The sequence below is a fragment of the Astyanax mexicanus genome, chromosome 7, assembly GCF_023375975.1.
Source record: "Astyanax mexicanus isolate ESR-SI-001 chromosome 7, AstMex3_surface, whole genome shotgun sequence".
NCBI classification, from domain to species: domain Eukaryota; kingdom Metazoa; phylum Chordata; class Actinopteri; order Characiformes; family Acestrorhamphidae; genus Astyanax; species Astyanax mexicanus.
Genome location: NC_064414.1, coordinates 35084479 through 35104834, shown reverse-complemented (window position 1 = coordinate 35104834; position 20356 = coordinate 35084479). Strand labels below are relative to the sequence as shown.

The 20356-nt window shown below is 41.3% G+C and overlaps 1 protein-coding gene across 4 annotated transcripts in view; it reads left to right on the top strand.

The window, feature by feature from the left end:
* Window positions 1-3734: 3734 nt before the first annotated feature.
* The window catches only part of ldb1a (LIM domain binding 1a), a 34562-nt gene continuing 17940 nt past the window's right edge, over window positions 3735-20356 (top strand). For 2 of the 4 annotated variants that reach the window (XM_049481189.1, XM_049481188.1), the window contains exons 1-3: window positions 3735-3807; window positions 3999-4037; window positions 6899-6999. In XM_049481189.1, coding sequence (XP_049337146.1) covers window positions 6972-6999 — 28 coding nt within the window. In that variant the 5' untranslated portion in view covers window positions 3735-3807; window positions 3999-4037; window positions 6899-6971. The remainder of the gene's footprint in view (window positions 3808-3998; window positions 4038-6898; window positions 7000-20356) is intronic. The other 2 variants (XM_049481190.1, XM_049481191.1) reach the window with 2 other exon arrangements.

Genomic DNA, 20356 nt, shown 5'->3' with positions numbered 1-20356 from the left:
TCAATATAATGAACAGAACATACATGGTACAAAGAGGCCTGTTACATGTATCCTTCGGATAATTGTATTGTGTCCTCCAAAACATAGCTTTGTGCATTTTCACTAAACTACTTTTACCCTGGTCTCATCTTTCTAAACAACATTGTTCTATAATCACTGCAAAACATCTTGTTGCTCCTGAGCAAACTTGATTTTAACAATAAAACGAGAGTCTAAAGTCTAAATTTCTAGTTTCCTGCTCTGATTATCACCCAGATCTTTATTAATGTTTTTGTATCAATATATAGCCATGCCATCTTTTAGTAATTTGAAGGTTATTTGGATCATGACATGGCTCTCACTGACTGGGATACTGAGACCGGATGGCACTAAAGAAAGCAACAGAACACAAGGTTCTCTCTGGCAGTCATCTTATTTCCTGCATTTAAAATGTTGTCTCCGCCCCCAATTACTCAACCCAGGAGTCCTATTGGTGGCTGGATTCCTCATAATTCCGGCAAGTGAGCAGAGCTCCTGTGGTGGGAGAGCCAGAGGAAAAGATAGGCTACTTTCACATTACCAGGCTGAAGTGACAGATTCGTTTTTTTGCTCTATGTGGCTCAGATCTGATTTTTTTCATGGCTGTGTGAACATGCCAAATCCATTTTTTAAATCAGATTTGAGTCACTTTGGCTGCAATCACATTACAGGCCACATTGTTCAAATTAAATTTTTTCTCAGATCAGATTTGGCTATCCTGACAGTTTACATTCACAAATGTAAGTGAGCTGTATCTGTGTTTAATGTGAACGATTTTTCCCTGAAACACCTCACATGCGCACATTGATAGGTGTATAAATGTCGCCTGAAGTACATGCTCAGGTCAAGGGGGTGAAATAAGGCTAGGCGGCTTGCTTTTGCTGCAGAGCTGCACCAAGAGATGTGTGGGTACGAGAGAAAAGCACATAGCGGATGTGTAAAAAGAAAAAGATGCATGCATTCCCATTTGACCGTTCACATTCCTGTTGCATGTCCATGGATCGGATATGAAATGACTCTAATCTGATTAAAAAAATCGTATGTGGCACGCTCACACAGCCATTAAAAAATCAGATCTGAGCCACATTGAGCAAATACATACTATATGATAGCTAATACAAACCATTTTATATTCAATTAAGCATCTACATCCTTTTATCCAGCAGAGGATGGAAATATAAATGTCTCTCTTCTAAGTAGATCGCATTGCTCTCTTGTTGATGCTAATTATTGGAGGAGGCTGAAGTCACTACAGCTGCACTGCATCATTTTAGGCATGTTTCTGCCAACAAGCCACCCACCACCAGTACACACTCCCATGAGTGTGTGTGTTCATGCACAGAAGACTATTTAAATTGGGCCAGGACATCATCTGCGGCAGCTGGCTGCTGAGAGAAGTGGCACAATAAAATGGGTCACCTTCCTTTATACTCTCATCATTAAAGTGGCGCTGAGGGTGATTCTTCTGCTTCTGCTGGAAACAGGTACAACCGAAAGTTACTTAGAAAATCACAGACAAGTTTTTTCCATACACACATACTTCCTTTACTGATCTTCACAGCGTTGGCTCATTACTTTTGGCAGGAAACTGATTCTTCCATCTCTAAACCATATAAACAGCAAAATATCTCGGATCCCTTAGGCAGTGCCAGTGTTTGTAGAGTTTAGATTTGTCTTTGAAAAAAAGAAAAAGAAAACAATTCTCTAATAACTAGAACACACACACTTGTAACATAGCCTGGTGGATTCTGTTAAATATGCTCCTTTTATAAAATGCATTGTAATGTATTTATATTGTTTGCCTGTACTTTTTCAAATCACGTTAATGCCTGTTCCAGGTAATCTCTGTAATCCCTGTACATATTGTAGATGTAAAGTGATGGTCACAATGTGATATTATGTTAATATGACATAATGCCTTGAAAAAATACATCATTTTATTGTAAAATCGAATGACTTGTGTTTTTCTTAGTGTTGGAATGTGGTATATTCTGATGTGCAATTTATTTTTACAAAAAAAAGAGTTTTTTATATTGTGAAGAAGAACTAATCCTCACACATCAGTAATGTTGATCAAAATGTCTTTCCAAAATGTCTTTCCAAAACCTTACTATCTTCTGGTGGAAGTCAATGCAGACATTTAATGTCAACATGGAATATTTCTATTGATCCAATCATCATGAAATTTTGACAAGATAATATAAAGAACAGCTGCCAGATTCAAATAGCTAAAACTGAGAAATGGCAAAAGTGAAAGGACAAAGTTTTTGCATGACGTCAATGATGTAATATAACATGAGGCGAAACAGTAGTGCCAGTGTTGATACATTATTGCAGCATGTGGTTTTGCATTGTTTTGAAGAAAAATGCATTGGCTTTCCTGTAGAAGGTAGGTTGCTCTACTATCTCTTAAGTTCTATCCAGATGGGATTAGTTTCTCAAGGGGACATCTGTGAAAAATATTTCACACTTCTACTCAGTGATAAAACTCTTGCATCCAGACTGCAATTGAAAAAACAGAACCAGTGGAGGACCAGTGAGGTTTTTTTGGCTTTTTCCGTCACATGAGATCGCGTTCAGTAGCTCCTCCATTTCCACTCGCTGTTGTGTTTACGTGGATCTCTGAGGATGTCTGAGAAAAATACGTACATGGTCGTTCCAGGCGGGTATAAAATCACAGAGGACCCCCCATAAAAGAGAATTAAAAAAAAAAAAACTAATCCCGATAACAGTCTGTATGGTCCTTTTCGTCTTTGGGCGCACGTTGTCTTTTGATCTGGATCTGGAATTCTGATTTATCTGACCACAGGACATGTTATCTTGGTGTAATAAACTGTCCCAGATACATACGAGCCCAGAGCCCACATTGTAAATATAAGGCTTATGTTTTGCACAGTTAAGTTTTACCTGGCATTTTTGAATGGAATCAATTAGTGCCAAAACTTTTTTTTTAAGAATTGCAATATTATCAAGTTGTAAATGTGAGTGTGTTACAGACCTGAAATGCAGAAATAAATGAATATAGATACATATTTGATACATCTAAGGTTCATACTGTCTGCAGTGAAATGAAAGCCGAAGTAAATGTAAGAAACACTGTGTTTTCCATACTATCCCAACTTTTTTTAAAATTGTCATTGTATTCTGTTATTTTTTTTCTCATTCCTTTCAGGTCTATAATTAAAATAAACAAACCTAGGGTTTAAACAGGTTATATTGTAGCCTGGTCTGTGAACAGCCCTTAATTACCAATGTGCCCTTGGAGTTGGTCACAGGTGGCTGGATGGTGGGGCCCAGGGCTGGTGGAGTTAATTGAATGCGAGATGCCCGCCTGCCTGTCTGTCTGTCTGCCAGTGTGCATGAGTGTATGTGTCTGTGTGAGTGAGTGAGTGTGTGTGCTCGCCTGGCTGCCTGGAGCTGTTTATTTCCAGCGAGTGAGAGACAGAATAATGCCGTGCCTTGTGTGCCCCAGCGAGCTATCACTGCTCTGCGGTTGCCATGGCGACAGTGCCCTCTCTGGGTACGGCGGGCTGGAGAGAAGTTGCTCTGGATCTGCGTCATATTTTTTCCCCCCTTTTTTTCTTCCAGTGGATCTGTGAGCTCTCTCTCACTCTTTCTCCCGCCTCTTTTTCTGGCTCTGTACAACATCACCTCTCTCTCTCTCTCTCTTTCTCTCTCTGACAGTCCATTCTCTTTTTTTAAAGGCTAATTGACCCAGCTCCAGATCGTCAGCACTCAGTGTCTGCTTCACCACAAACATCATTGCAGCTTTGGACAGAGCTGAAAGAGGTGGGCTAATGAGGGGTATTTGTAGGCTGATTACTGTAGCAATGTCATTGTCATCATGTTCTGAGCATGATGACACTGATGGTATCTTTGTCCTGTGGGGAATGTCTGTGTTCAGTTTTGCACATGAATTGATTATAACTGCTTACTCTGACTCTGTGCCCTGTGTTTTATTGCATGCTTGCTTTTGTCAGGTGGCCTCGGAGGGGTCGTCGACGTGGCTGGAAGGAAAGGTGAGTGCGTTCCTGTGTGCAGGTGAATGGATTTGGCGGTCCACGGTGATCTCAGTGCTGTGCCGTGTGTGTGTGTGTGTGTGTGTGTGTGTGTGCAAGAGTGAAAAAGAGAAAGAGAAAGGCAGAAGGATGGTGCAAGTAGACCTGATTGTGCAGCCAATAGTGAAGTGCATTTCCTGAGGCTGGAGTTCTAAAAAAAATAAAGCCATTCCAACACAAGCTGCTGCTGCAAATCTCCTGTGATATCACTTTGCATGTCCTTTTGTTTTTTGTTTAATTTTTGGGAATCTGTGTCAAGTCAGAATTGAGTTATCTTGAGCAGTTGAAAGGTAACTGTCTTTAAAAAAGGAAGTTTAAGAAAGCAGAATTGAGGTTGAGTTCATGAAACAAACCATTCAAGACAGTGCAGTTTGCTTGTTTTTTGCCTAAAGCCTGAAAAATTTTAACAAAAAGTGAAAAAGTTCACCTCTGCTTGTTTTCCCGTTCATGTTCCGGATGCCTCGGCATGACAAGAATGCCCTGGTGCATTCCGAGGCAAGTGTTGCCTCTTTTGTCAGGTTATTGATTTTAAGTGACAGGCAACAAGGGCTGACGAGGGTCTGCTTTAAACGCATCTCAGTTCGCTGGGATGTGCGTTTTTGAGATCAAGAGGCTGTAACTCAGCCTCTCAGTTCTAATACTCACTCAGACACATGCTCGCACACTCACACACACTCCCCTCCAGGGTTTCTTAAAGCTCCAGAGGCAGGAGCAGTCAGCAGACTTGACAGGCCCTATGAAGGAGTCAGTGGTGTGTGAGATTTGGTGGCTCAAAGTGCCGGAGGGAAAGGCTTTAAGGCGGAGCAGGTGGGGTGGGAGGAAGTGAAGGGATCGATCACAGGGGCAGCGCAGAGTGATGCCAGGTGGACCAGGGGCTGTCGGTTCTCCCGGGAAGGAAGAAAAAGAACACAAAGAGAGCCAATGAGGTTCTGAGCTTCAGCTCCTCGGAGGGAGGCAGAATTGAAAATGAGGGAAATGAGCCTTGCAGACAAAGAGCAACGGACTGCAGGTGTTTTAGGGTAGTTAGGATATTACCAGGCTAATTAGCAGCACAGTCTTGTTATGCAGAATTATGACTGGTATTGTGTTATGTGATTGTTTTATGGGTTCCCGAATTGCATTTAGAGACCTGTTCCCGGCAGAATGTAACACACCCCCTCTCCTTCACTCTACTCATTAGCCTGTGTCTCCTCTGAGGCTCCTCTGAGTCTCCAGTGGCCCTGCGCTCCAGGTGGGCTTTGCATTTTTAACCAATACTGTCTGTAGCTCTTAACGTTAGCGCTCGCCTGTCAGCACAAATAAACGAGAGCAGCGTGGCAGAGACAGAAAGAGAGGTGGAGAAATAGAAAAAAAGAAAGACAAGGGAAAACAAAGAGAACAGTGTAAAGGAATGGAGAGATGGCTGTAATTTCAGAGGTGGAAAGGTAGAGGGAGGGCTGTGAGAGGAGGACAAGCGAGATCGGTAATGCAGCAGGAGATGGAGTGCATGTCTCACTCTGGCTGGTGTGAGTCGTGTGGCAGACCATAGGGAGTGACGAGGCACTGTGTTTGTGTGTGTGTGTGTGTGTGTGTGTGTGTAGCACCATAGCTCCAGTAGGCTGTAATGATTCTGTGCCTCTGGGCTCTGACTGACTCTGTTTATCTCCCTTAGCAGCACAAGGCAGAAATAGCCAATACATCCACATGAAAAAAAAAAAAAAACACAGCATCACATGACCTGTGTTTCTGTGTGTTGAAATCTGTCTAGCTTATTTTGACAATGCTGCTTTCAAAAGAATGAAAAAAAAATCTTGCTCTCTCTCTTTTGATGGTTTTGTTTTTGTTCTTTTCCTCCATCCATCACTCTCCGTTTTTCTTACTGCCTTTTCTGTTCTGTTTTTCTGTTCACCCTCAATCTTTCTTTTTTCTCTCTCTCCCTTATTTTTGTCTTTTTTACTCTTTTTCTTTCTCTGTCTCTCCATCTTATTAATTTCTCTGCCCATCTTGCCTTTAGCCTCACTCCTGTATTTCCCTATCTCCTCTTTATTTATTTGTTTATCTCCTTTTCATCATCACTCTTTTGCTCTTTCCATTCATACTTCTTTCTCTCCCCTATGTTCTCTCTATTTTTCCTTCTTTTCAGTTTTTTTTCTTCCTCACTCCCTTTTAGTCTCTCCATTGTATTTTCTTATGTCCTTATCTGTCTCTATCTCAAACTTTTTTATCTTCTATCTTATATTTCTTTCCCTTTTTCTTTCTTCATCTCATTCCTTCTCTTTTTCCTGTCCATATTTCTTTCTCACTTTCTTTCTACCTATCTATCTTCCTTCCTCATCCACTTTATGTTCTTCTCCCTTTCTACACCTCTCTTCCTTTCTTTTTATTTCTGTTATTTTTGTTCGCTTTCTCTGTTATTCTCACTCCATCGTATTTTCAAACTTTTTTCCTCTCTTTTCCATCTACTATCTTTCTCGTATCTCTCCTTTCTTTCATTTTTCTTTCATCCTCTATTTCTCCCTCCTTGTTTTTCTCTCTCCTCTTGTTTTCTGCATGCCTTTGTCTGTATGTGTGTATATGTGTACCTAGCTGTGTCACACTGTCCGTGTCTGTCACCCTTGCGCTCTCTCTCTCTCTGTCTCTCTTGCTCATATGTTCCCCTCCCACAAGTATCACAGTTTGCATATTAATGAGGCGGAGCGCAGAGTCGTTCAGGAGCGTAATTCGTGCTTCCTGCTTGTTGTAGCTGAGCTGCTCTTGTTTTTTCTACATTTTAATTCGGTTTTCTGTGTTTCTGCTCCTCCTCCTGACCGCCTCCCTCGCCCGGGACTGATTCTTCTCCTCAGAGGAAGCCCATGCTCACAGCGCGTGGACTCCACAGCCGCTTTCTGTTACGAGCAGAGATAAACATGTGAGAAGATGTCTGTTGGAGGTTGCGCTTGCCCAGGTAAGACCCTCAACACATTTCTACACCTCACCAGTCCGGTCCGGTCCGGTCCAGTCCAGCGCTGCGCGGTGGCGCGAGCTTTGTTGCTGTGAAGTGCTGCGCGCGCGCTGCAGAGATCACGCAGCTCTGATGAGGAGCTTCACGTGTTATGTTCTGCACTGTAACCGCGCTGCTCTGTACTTCAGGCGCGCTGTAACGTGGCTCGCGGTGGCGGAGAGGAAGTTGAACAGTGAGCGCATTCTTCAGCTCGGGGTGTTCGGGGGCTCGGCGGGAGCTTTGCCTGATGGTTCCACTTCAGCGTTCAGTTGGTTGCACTCGGTACTTTCGTATGTTAGCGCAGGGCTCTGGCTTCCTGTGTAGAGGCAGAAATGTTGCTGTGACCTGAATAGCCTCTCTGACTGGTTTACATCCGTGTGCTGCTGCTGCTGCTGTTGCTCAAAGGTTTTAAAATCGTTCTGAAAACCGTCATGCAGACATTATTTCACACTACAATATTACACTATAACAGTTCACAGTCTAATCAATAAAAGAGGCTTATTTAAAATAAGCATGTGAGCATGTGCGACTTCTTTCAAAAATAGTTTTTGTGTGTCCCAATGCACTGTTTGTAAAGTTCACTATGCTAAGCTAGAAATACAGCTCTGGAAAAAAAAATTAAGAGACCACTCCAGTTTCTGAATCAGTTTCTCTGATTTTGCTATTTACAGGTATATGTTTGAGTAAAATGTACATTGTTGTTTTATTCTATAAACACCGGCCAACATTTCTCCCAAATTCCAAAAAAGATATTGTCATTTAGAGCATTTATTTGCAGAAAATGAGAAATGGCTGAAATAACAAAAAGATGCAGAGCTTTTTTAAGAGTTTTAAGAGTTCATAAATCAATATTTGGTGGAATAACCCTGTTTTTTTTATTTAATTTTAATTTGGCATGTTCTCCTCCACCAGTCTTACACACTGCTTTTGGATAACTTTATGCCACTCTTGGTGCAAAAATTCAAGCAGTTCAGCTTGGTTTGATGGCATATGATCATCCATCTTCTTCTTGATTAAATTCCAGAGGTTTTCAATTTGGTAAAATCAAAGAAACCCATACTTTTTTAAACGTTTTCTTATTTTTTCCAGAGCTGTATAATGTCCACATTGTATAAAATGTTTTTTTATGATACAGAATCAACCAGTACAATTTATAGTGTACAGCTAGAAATTAAGTAAGCTAGAATTGTGTGAAATAAGCAAGTGATTGACTAAATTTATAAAATAGTTTTAATAGTCATAATTCAATTTTTAAAAAGTTTACAATGCTAAGCTAGAAATGTAATGCCCACACTATAAAAAAGCTTCTTCAGTGTTACAGAATCAAACTGTGTAATTTATACATTATACAATGTATACTGTAAAGTTCACTTTGCTAAGCTAGACATTTGTATGTAGCAAGTGAATGATGTAATGCTCTTAATGTGCTTTTTGTCTTTTAAAAAGTTCACTATGCTAAACTAGAAATTTAATTCCCACATTATAAAACAGCTTCTTCAGTGTTATAAGCTAGAAATTTGTATGAAACAAGTGAGTGACTACATTGTTGTAATAGACTGAGGTTTGTAAGTTCACATTTAAATGTACTAGTTCACAATCATAGTTAATTTTAAAACATGTATTTTGTTTGTGAAAGTTCACAGTTACAAAAATGAACTAGTACACATTCACATCTCTATTCTTTTTCATTAGAATCATTAAATCATAGCTTCTTCCAAAATAAATATATCATATACCAAACTGATTTATTATACAGATTTTTATACTGTAATCATTTCCTCTAAATGTGTTTACAGGACCATGTCAGCTCATACAATGATAGCATCCCAGTGCTGTAATAGTTGCTAATTACAAAGTAGTTCTTGAGTATGTATGTAGTTTACATACAAAGTAGGGATGCACAATGATATTGAAATTATGTCGGTAGCAAGATTATTGCTTTTTTTTTAACATTGGCATCGGTAAATGGCAAGATTTGGCTAATGTTTTAAACTGATACTTGCTGATGTATTTATTGTATGCTGTAAATGGACCAACTGACGCTGGCCATACTACTGCAATTGGCCAATACTAATACAAATATAAAAACGAATTCTCAGAAGACACCTTTAATTTTTTTGTAAACATACAGTTGGTTAAAAGCTAAAATGTAAAAAAAAAAAATGATACAGTTTTTTCTAAAGTTATACCGAGGTGTCTAGTCTCTGTGAGTTATAAACATGTATATCAGTGACAACATTCGCATCAGCATATATATATGCAGTGCCTTACTCTGTTTTCTTATAATGCACTGTGAAACGGAAAGGGAGGAGCCACTCACATGTGGAAAGGTAATTAGAACAAATTATAGGCTATTAACTATTTGAATTAACAATTTGAATATACAAGGAAACCTTTTTGTAGATGCCTCTTGATTATTCCTTCCAAAAAAATAGTTCAACTATTAAAGTCAAAACTCTCACTATATTAAGACTTTTTTGCTGACAGTATTGACCAGCAGCTTCTACTATTTCCATCCCACCTGATGCAGCTAGTGAACAATACAAGGTTTATTCGGTTTACATGCAAGGCAGTGGCATTCCAAGACAAGGACTGAGAACCACTGGCATAGACAATGACTGTAGATATATACACAGACATGCCAAAAGTCATGTAATAGCAGTGTGTAAATTGATCTTAAAATGTTACAACCAGGGACGGACATTCATATTGTGAGGTGCTCTCTTGTGTGGGGGTTGAACACTGGCCAACATGCTCATGGCAAGGCATCATTTACTGTCAGCTTTTAAGCAAGGCCTAACTGTGGCTGCGGATGGTTGGGCCATTCCATCTCCGAAGTTTGCATTAGCAATTCCTCACTCTACAGTGTTACGTGTTTACCGGGAATATGATATAGAAGGCATTACCACTCACGGCAGACAGTGCCATGGATGGTTATGTTCATGACTGGCCTTGTCACTAGCTAAACTTGTTGTTGTTTTTTACAAATAATGCTGCAAAGCAACAAGTGACCTCTTTGAGAAATCACTGCCAAATTCAGTGCAGGAGTCCACATACACGCATCCTGGAATATACTGTAATATGTCAATTTAACTTCAATAATTTTGGTACATAAAACCATTATTAGTGAAGCTTGTGTGCTCTTCAAATAACACTGCCCTGTGATTTGATTAAAGCAAAATGTATAGTGATTTCACTTTTTACTATAGTATTATACTATGGCCACTTAAAGGGTGGATACACACTTTTCCTTTTACATAGAAGAGTTAAGCGTTTGAGTACTTGCCAATTAGATTACACTAAAGAGAGCCTTGCAGTGTCAGGATCATCTTAAGAAAAGCTGCTGGTCACGACTCAGTGTGTGAATCAAGTGGAAATATGCCTTGGGAGACATGGCACAAATTACACCCGACCAGAGATCTGAGGGCCTTTGGATTTAATAGCCAGCGTCCACATGGGGAATCTCCTAGCCAGCAGATTCAATTTGGAACCTCCTCAGATTAATGGCAGTATTAAATTTCATAAGTCTATAGGTTATCTCTGCACCAAGGGGAGGCCTTGAGAAGAGATATAGGGCACAGCAGGGACCTTGTTCCGTTAAACTGCTAGGAGTTGCGCTACACAGTTTAGGAGGGGCGCCCTTTTTCCCTAGTGCAATCCTTTAACCTAATGGTGACAGCTTTGGCGATGGATCAACTGTGGATAAAGGGTCAGCAATAACTGAAGCAGATAGATTGTTGTAAGACACCTAGATCATCCTGGAGGGGGTTGGCAGACAGCTTGGAGGACTTGCACTGGAAATATCTATGAATAGATGTGTCAGACTGGTATTGATGAATAGACTTTACACTCTTGGAATGTGATGGTCCTTGTGGTAATGGAGCCTGGGCAGTTCTGTGGTAAATTAGATGTGCTGGCAAACAGACAGTAGGCTGCCTTGCCATTGGGCACCATTGTTTCTCACTGAGTCACTCCATCACTCACTCCTACCTGTTACTTAAAGCCCTCAAAAGGGTTCTTAACCAAGTCCATATGGTTCATGTATTGGTTCATGAGTCACACTGCGCCTCACTGAGCAACTGAGTGAGCATCAACATGGAACCTCGAAACGAATTCATGAGGCACAGTCCATGATGCATCTCCTGTTCCTGCACCTTCAGTGGGATAAAGATCAGAATGCAGGCTTTAAACTGTGTAGCATCGAGGCAAGTTTAGACGGATGTGCAGGTCGGCTCCGTGGCATCAGCACAATGCAAACAGTTTCCCCAGTTGCTCCCGAGTGAGATCCTTATCTCGGGTACAAGACCCAGCAATGAAAGCCGTTCTGGCAGCTCCCAGGATTAACAAGCCAGCATTTTGGCACATAACATTTGTTTAAAATCAAGAAGATTATGTTCACAAGGGTACATTTTTTATGAGTGTGGTCATGGAAATTTCCACAGCCGTGTGTCCTGTCTGATTGTTCTCGTTTTTGGGTGAGGGAGGGAGGGAACAAGAAGGGGAGAAAAAAGGGGGCGAGACAGAGTGAAGCTGGGGAAAGAAAGAGAGTGGGAGAGACAGTTGTTTCATGTTGAAATGAGCTGCTTTTGTGTGGGCTCTCCCTACACTGCTCCATAAAAGGCAGCGGCGCTCCATAAAACCTGATTGCGATATTCACCTCGGCTGGAAATACGATGCTATCTCCTTCCCTTTTCTCGACTCCCAGTTCGTGCCCCTCCTCCCAACACATGGCACTATTTGAAGTGTCGTTTTGTTTACATTCCTCTGCTCATGCAGGCTGCGTGGGAGCCTGTGCATCCTGGGCCTCCAGCATACCTATAGGCATGGTGTAGAGTTCATGGTGCTCTTGGTACACACAATTTCTTGATTTATTTTTACAGTATAAGTGGTGCAGTGATGGGGACCTCACATGCAAGCCTAACATTGGCTATATTGGTTGCGGTTTGAGATGTCAGGAAATAAACAGCCCTTTTTGCCTTACTGCTGTAGAAAATTGTAGAAAGGGCAGAGTTTAGTAGTTTAGACTTTACTTTTATTTGGCCATGCTTAATTAGGTGCAACAAGCTGGGGAGAGGCAGAGCCACATTGGCTGGGAACCAAAATGACACTCTTTTTTACTAAACAAACTTTGAAAAAAAAAACTATAATTAAGCTTAATCTGGCATGAATCATTGAATGAATGAGAGCTCCAATTAGCAGCAGCTTTTGGCATTTCTTGGCCCCTCTCCCAATTCAATGCATGTGACCTTGGTCTTTGATGGTAGTTCTACCACTCTGTTGTCATAGTCCTCTCCCATTGGTCCCTGTACCTTATTTACAGAGTCAGTTAGCAGCATTATGGTGTCCTCCAGGGTACTCTGCACTGGGCAGCAGAGTGCCAGTTGAACAGTATCCTCCAAGCCACTGCTCAGAGGTGCACTTTGGGGCACCTGGTAGTGCTGAGGAACTAAGCACCTGCTCAAAGGTGCACTTCAGGTCACTGGGTAGCACTGAGAAGCTGAGCACTGACTTGACTGGTGCCCTTTGAGGCCTTCTGTGTGATGCTGGGGGGCTAAGGACCAGAGGAGCCTTCCAAGCATTTGGTGTTCCTGGGAATTTGAGATTTAGTCAAATCTTGCCAAACCAATGCCCTTTGGGGTATTGGGTGGCACTGCAGTCTAGGGAAGCTCTCTTCAGTACTCACCAGGGCACCAGGCAGCACTATCAATATGGGGAACTATCAGGTGCTTGGATCACAGATGTTCCATGTATGTCTGTTTAGCTTTGGGTTAATATATTGTCCATAATCAGTAATCAGTTAGTTTCCTGATTGCGTTTGGTCAGATCCTGACTTCCTTTTCTGATTAAATTTAACACCACATCTGACCTACCGTTGTTTTTGTGGTCCAGTTCTGAATAATGCTGTAATAAATAAGAACCATGTTCAGAAACAGTCTGTAGCATTTATAAATGCACCATTTTGCCCGGTGTGCGATAACATTATTGTAGATCAGATGGGAGGGCCCTCATTTGTGTCACATTGCATTATTGAATTTGTAGATTTTAACTAGCTCCATAGAGTGCACAAACCACCTGTAGCCCCAGGGTCAACATGCAGGTAAAATGCATCTTACTGTTACCAATACATAAACATACTGTAAAATATCTAAATTGTAATTAGTATTACAGATGCATTTTACAGGGTTTTTTATTCAGTAATATGAATACAATTTTAATATTTTAGTACAGTATCTCAGTATCGTTAAATACACCACATATGGACTAAAGTATTGGGAAATCTTTTCATTCATTGTTTCTTCAAAAAGAGTAATGTCCAGAAAAAGGAGCAGAAGCATTTCTGAGAACAAGATGTTGAATGATCACATGCCCACCTTATCTTATCCCCAGCTCTCCAACTCATCCCAGAATTTTTGGATGAGCACCATCATTCCAGAGAATACAGTTCCACTGCTCAATGTCTCTGTGCTGAAGAGTTTATACCCCTCTAGCCCATTAATCATAATCACAAAAAGGTTCATGCTTATCTGCTTCAGAGAGTCCTATAGTAATTACAGTACATCTCTACATGGACTAGACAAGCTGTGTTTGTGCATGTGCACATCTGTGTTAGCACTAAATACCACTAACTGCATGATGTAATATTACTCTTCTGCAACAGTACACATTTTCTTTCACTTTCAGTGATGGATTTATATTCCTTAGCTTGTCCAGAAAAGCATGTCCTTTCCTGAGTGCAGGGGAATCCCAAGAGTAACAAATACTAGTTCTTACATAATGCTGTTTTAGGCTCACCATCCTAGTTGCACACGTGATTTTTACAAGCTAAGAAACACTAAAATGTAAACTGGAAGGATATCTCAATGTTACAGTATACATTTTAAATGCATAGGCAGAATTACACAGTTCTCTTGAATGGGCTTGTTCCTGGCTTAACCAAAGTTACATTGTGCAGTAGTCAATGTAATCGACTGGGCGACTATTAAAAATTGTCGACGTGGAATTTAATTGTCGATGAGTCGTTAATGTGTGATGGAACAAGTGAGAGAGGGAGCTCACGCAAGACACACACACACATAGTGAGAAAAAGGGCATCCTGATTGGCCTCTCCTTATGCTTATGCTTATGCTAGAGAAACACGCGCATACAATCTAGTAGCAGCGCAGCACCGAGTGTTCATTAAACACAAACATATTACATTTGACTTCCCTATTCTCTAGCCTGTCTTTGCTGGATGGGGTGAAATAATGACACTTCTACTCGATGCACAGTTTGAACACTGACTTCTGTACAACCTGTGGTGAGTTAAACTACTGTAGATAACATGATATGGTGAGGTGACAATTAGTCCAGGGCCCTAAACGTTAAAGTCAATGTGCGTTGGATCGGGAGCCTCACCAGTAGGAAGTACAAATAGAGGGCATGACAAAAAAAATTATTGTCAGATTAATCAACTACTAAAATAGTCAGTAGTTGCAGCCCTGTTGTGCAATAGTCGGCTGTGCCTTGAGTTGCAAAGACAGACACACTATACTTCCTATTACAGTATAGGGTATTTCCCATTTGCTCTTGTGCTGCCCATACAATCCTCAAATGTTAATTGAGACATAAAGAACCATGTAAGAATCATGTGGACTGTCATGCTAGAGTTTAATACACAAATAAGAATTCTTAGCTTAGTTATTTTGAGCATTATCCTACCCATTTCACCAGAGATACATAGTGCAGTGAGCAGCACATCGCGCTTTAAGTGTTAAATGTTACATAGTGTTGCTTTTAAATGTTAGATAATTGTTGTGCCTAGTTAATCATCTAATGCTGATTCTTCTGAACCGTCAGCAGGACATCGTCTTTTGAGTGGACTGCAAGTGGTTGAAGGGTTGGATTTTAATGCCAAGATATTATGAGGCCGCCAAACCAATAAAAGCTCAGGAGTATTTTATAATCAGTGCGGACAACCAGTGAATGGATTGAAGGGTATTGGAGTAAATTGTTTTTAGATGTGTAATAATACATTATTTGGTGCATGTTTGGACAGGTAAGCTTGAACTGGGATTTCCCCATCTTCCTGCATACCTGTTAACCTGGTGCAGAGTTTGGTTCCTGCTTTTTTTTTATGACACATTACTGCCTTTTGTTGTGGGGTATTAGTGGTGGATGTGCCACATTCAGTGTGCTTTTTCAGATTGGAGGGCTTAAACTGTGCTTTCATGTTAGGGCAATATCAGGCTTTATGGAGACAACATGGTAAAAATAGAAAGCCAGCGCTAATGCATCTCTGTCTCTCCACACTTGGTGCGACACACACACACACACACACACACACATACACATACGCTCATGCAAAGTGCTCGCTGCTGCCTTGCTTTCTCTCTCTCTCTCTCTCTCTCTCTCTCACTCACACACACACACAAGCACTCGGAATCAGTGGGAGCTCTGCTACTTCATGCAGAAAGTCACATGGGCTCCCTTGATTAGAGGAAAAGCAGAGCTAAAATGGCAAGCTCACAAAGCCAGGGCTGTTTCATGTTTCACAATGGCTGCAGCCAGGAGCCAGGAGCCAGCGCAGGGTGTGCACACGCCTGCCGAGCCAGGAGAGAAAAGTGCACGGATTCACTCTTTCCGTGTTGGATTGACACTGCTTGTGCACTGTGCATGAACACGCACATGTTTGTCTGTGTGAGTGGGATTGCAACACACACACACACACACACACACACACACCCCTCCCCTCCCATCTCTCTACCCATCCCCAAGCCTCTCAGATCTGTCTCATTATGTGAAGCTCAAACAAAATGGCTTCCTGTGCTGAAAACCAGCTCCCCTTGACTCGTCAGCAGCCTCTGGCAGCAATGAGGAGCGAGGATGCAGGCACTCATTAAGATGTCACGTGTGCACGATGGTGAGAGAATGTTATGCGAGAGCTGGCATGTGCCAGACATGCACACGCGCCGATACAGTGCACATGATGTGCGAGCCATCAGAAGCACTGTAATAGGACAAAGACTAGAGGAAAAAAAATGTTAATAAAATAATATTTATGTATATATTTTACCGGTAAAAATATATCAGCTTATCAAGCAAAATCGTCTTCATGATCCACTGACCTGTAAGCGGGAGAATAGAATCACTAGTAATACTACTTTGGACCTGGCATGCTGTAAACTGCACTATGTATCTCTGGTGATGCAGGCAGGACAGTGCTTGTGTTACACTGCGTAACCTGAGTCGTATTACTGTACACTCATTGACAAAAAAAATAAATACGCCTGCAAAATTTGTGGAGCCGCAGCTGTTAGTCACCTTTTGGCCATGTGTTGCTTCTCCTGGCATGGCTACTAGCTGGCATTTTCAGCAGCATCATGCTTGCCCACACAGCGAGGGATTCCCAGGAAAGTCTTTACCAGATTGCAAGACTTCCTTGGTCTGCCCGGTTGACAGATTTAGCATTACATTTACACATATGGAATGTGTCATAAAATCCTGTTATATTACTCTACTGCTTTAGTTTACAATTTTTTCTTTTAAGTGACAGTTTTGTATCTTTTAGCTTGTGCAGAAATGTATGTGGAAAAATGTGGCTTTTATTGACCTCCTGAGACCTGGACTTTTGCTTGGTGTGCATTATTAGTAGGACCTAAGAAGTATAAAAACTAATCTTTGTCTTTGTACTGAACGTTATGTGTCCTCATGTGGGGATGTTAGTTTATTTTAACATTTAAGAGATGACAAGGACCCTATTAGTTTAAAAACCAAATTGAAGCTTTCTACAGTAAGTAAATAAACTAATTTCAAGCATAAATTTGGATAAGAATGAATTTTACCTGGCCAATGTTTCTGCCTGGATTGGCTGTAGAAACTTTTGACTGGGATTCACGCCACCTTGTTTTTTAAAATTAGTTAAGTGTAATGTTGCCATGTAACCACTAGGTGGTATGGGCTGTGTCTCCGTATGAGGCCAAAGGTCAACATTAAAAGAAATATATATATATCATGAGGTAAAGAAGCAGAAATGTAATGTCCACAAGTTTCTGGGAGATGCAGGGTCTCAAGAGGTTAAGGGAGAAAAAATACTCATCCTGACTGTAGGTGAAGACTGGGAGCAAGAAATACACATTCTAAAGTTATGCTGCTTTGATAGCTTAATCTGTTTTTCTTATTTCTTAAATGTTATCTAATTTTCTCTCCAATTCAGAAGGCCAGTTATCCAACCCACTCATTGGGATTTCCTCTTTCACTTGTCTCATGCCTCCAATACACACACTACACCGAGACCTTTGACAAGAGGTGGTCTCAGTTGGTCCCAAACAAATTAGATTACGGAGAAAATATGGTCCAACCTCAAATTGACGTAACTATTAGATGTACTCTGCAAGGGGAAATGGGGGAAAATGCTCAGAGTTTACAGACTTGCTGTCTGATTCAAAGCAGAGCAAATGAACTATAGGTATGAAAACAAGCTTTAGACTGAGCAGGGGATCCATAGTCATGGATGACAAGTTAGAGCCATATTTATTGTAAATAAAGAATTGCTGGAGTGAAAAGGAAAGTACTCAGAGGGATGAGTAATGAATGATGTTGGAGACACATGCTGAGATAGAGGAAGCAGAATCTGAGCAGCTGTTTGCTTTGCTCTGAGTTTGATCTCTCTGGATCTTCTGCCGCTCTGCCTCTGTGAACCCTCGTGACCCTGCCGTTGTTGCAAGAACACACACTGAGGCTTGTCTAAACAGCTTTCTCCAACTTCCCCGCATCCAACACCTGCACATCAAATCAGAACCCGTCCAGACTGGTCCCCAGAAACTGCTCACCAGCATCACTTTTACTGTTCTGCCTATCTGCCTTTCTCTTTTTCTGTATCTGTGTCCCTCTCTGTCTGGTTCTCAAAATCTGCCTTTGTGCTTGTCTGTCTCTCTCTGGTTGTCTATCTCTTCCTTGTTGTCTATTTCTTACTGTTTCCTCTTTATCTTCCTCTCGATTTTGATCACTCACCCTCACTGCTTCCCTTTCCGTTATTCACTCACTCTTTCACACTCATCTCTCATCTCTTTCTTTCCCTCTCAGTCTCTCCTTCACAGTCTCTCATTCTATCATTCCTCTCTCTGCCTGTTTGTCTCTCTATTTATCTCTTTGCCTGTTGCTCTCATTCTCCTTTTCAGTCTCTCTCTTTCTCATGTTTCTCTCTTTCCCTCTATTTCTTCCTCTCTTTTTTCTCACACTCATCCTCCTCTCCCTCTATCAGTCTCTCCCTTTTTCTTGTACGCACATGCATACTCACTCTTTATCTTATCTGTCTGTCTCACTACACTCATTCTTTTTTTAATCAAATCTCTGTTTTCTTTTATATCATGTTTCTATGTCTACTTACCTCCTCTATCACTCCCTCTATATATTAGTATGTCTTTTTCTTTCTGTTTCTTCCTGACTCCTTCATCTGTCTTCTTTCCCAGTCTGCATCTCTACTCTCTCTCAGTCCGTATGTCTGTCTGTCTGTCTTTGACTTTTTTCCTTTTTGTGTCTGTTTCTCGTGCCTCTTTCTTTTTTCTTTTACTCACCCCTATTCACTCTTCCTCTTCCTCTTGCTCTGTCTGTCTCTCACTCTCTCTCTCTCTCTCTCTCTCTCAGGTCACAGCGGTGGGTGTAGGAGGGAAAAATGTCTTTTAGCAGTCAGCTTTCACTTTGCCATTACGGGTAACAAATAACGAGGCAGGCTGATGACTGTGATCCGAACATTAGGGAACACTCTGTACGTATTTGCGAGAAGCCATTAGAGAGCTGAATTATTACCAGTGACAGATGTTCTATTTTCCTTAGCATATTACACTCCGCATTGATTTCTCTTCTCATTCAGATCGAGTAATTCTCTTCCCGCTCTCTGTTGTTTGACACTCTATCTAAGAGGCTGTGAAGTGTTTTTCAACAGAGTAAACTCGCCCCACTGTGCAGGGGGCACGCGGTACGCTGTGTACACACCATTTGTTTGTTTAATGTGGATAGGAGAATATTATTGGGCTTGATCTTTTTGCTTTATCACAGTGCATATTAAATGGGCCTGTAGTATAATAAAGCCACAGAGCAGGTCAGATGGAAATACAAACCAGCTAGAACCAGTTTAGGTCATCTCTGGCAGTAAAGTTCTGATGTCAGTGTTGGGTGGAGCAGAGGCAGTGAATTCCACGAATGTTAGACTAGTTAATGTTCAAAGCAGTCGAGAACTGAAGACAGAAAAACAAGAAATAGTGTGTCAGCAGTGGAGTACATGCCAGCATTACGCACATTTCTTTGATTTCTGTAATGTAATGTTTGAGGCAGTATGAATATATTTAAAGATATTACATAGCAGGATTCATGCTTTTTGTTAATATAAAACCATGAAACTGCAAGACTGCATAATATTATTCTCTTATTCAAGGAATCTGGAAGACTTATAGTGCAGAAAGGACAAGGTTGCAAGCTAAAGCAAGGGATTACTTTGGCAAACCTTTGTTAAGCACTTTAATACAGAGTTACATGCACAAATAGCATTTAAAACTTAATTTTGCAGAAAGCGATTCAGAAACCGTATGATAATCAAGATCAGAATTGGCATTAACTTCTCTGGGATCAGAGGCATAAGAGATACACCATCAGCAAATCAATATTTCAGCTTTTTTTTGGTTACAATGGACCATCCAGACTGTTATCAGCAACAAGTCCATAAACCGGAGTCATTGGTCCAGCGGTCTAAAGCGCTGCCACTATTAGCAGGAGGTCGCAGGTACGAACCCCTGCTCATGCAGCTTTGCCATCAAGCTGCCGGCGCTCAGAGGGAGCAAAATTGGCGCTCTCTCCCCACATCATCCTAGGGTGATGTCTGCAGCACAGGGCGTCTGTGAGCTGATGTATCAAAACCGAGTCGCTGCGCTTTCCTCTGAGCGCTCTGGCTGCTCGGCAATGCTCGAAAAGCGGGGGCTGACTTCACATGTATCGGAGGAGGCATATGTTAGTCTTCACCCTCCTGGTGTGTTGGGGCATTACTAGTGATAGGGGAAGTCATAATGAGTGGGTTGGGTAATTGGCCGTGTAAATTGGGGAGAAAATGGGAAAAAAAAAAAAAACTGGTGTGGGGTTGTTCCAGTGCACTTCTGTCATCCAGTGTTAAGGCAGATACTGTACACTGTGATATTAAAGCAACATGCTTGATTCATCCATGCATTTTAACAAGACAATGCAAAACACACATTACGAAGGCATGGCAAAGGAAGAAGGCTGTACTGTTTCCTGACCTGTCCATAGTAGAGAATGTGTGGACAATTTTGAGACAGAAAACGTGACATATAAGCTA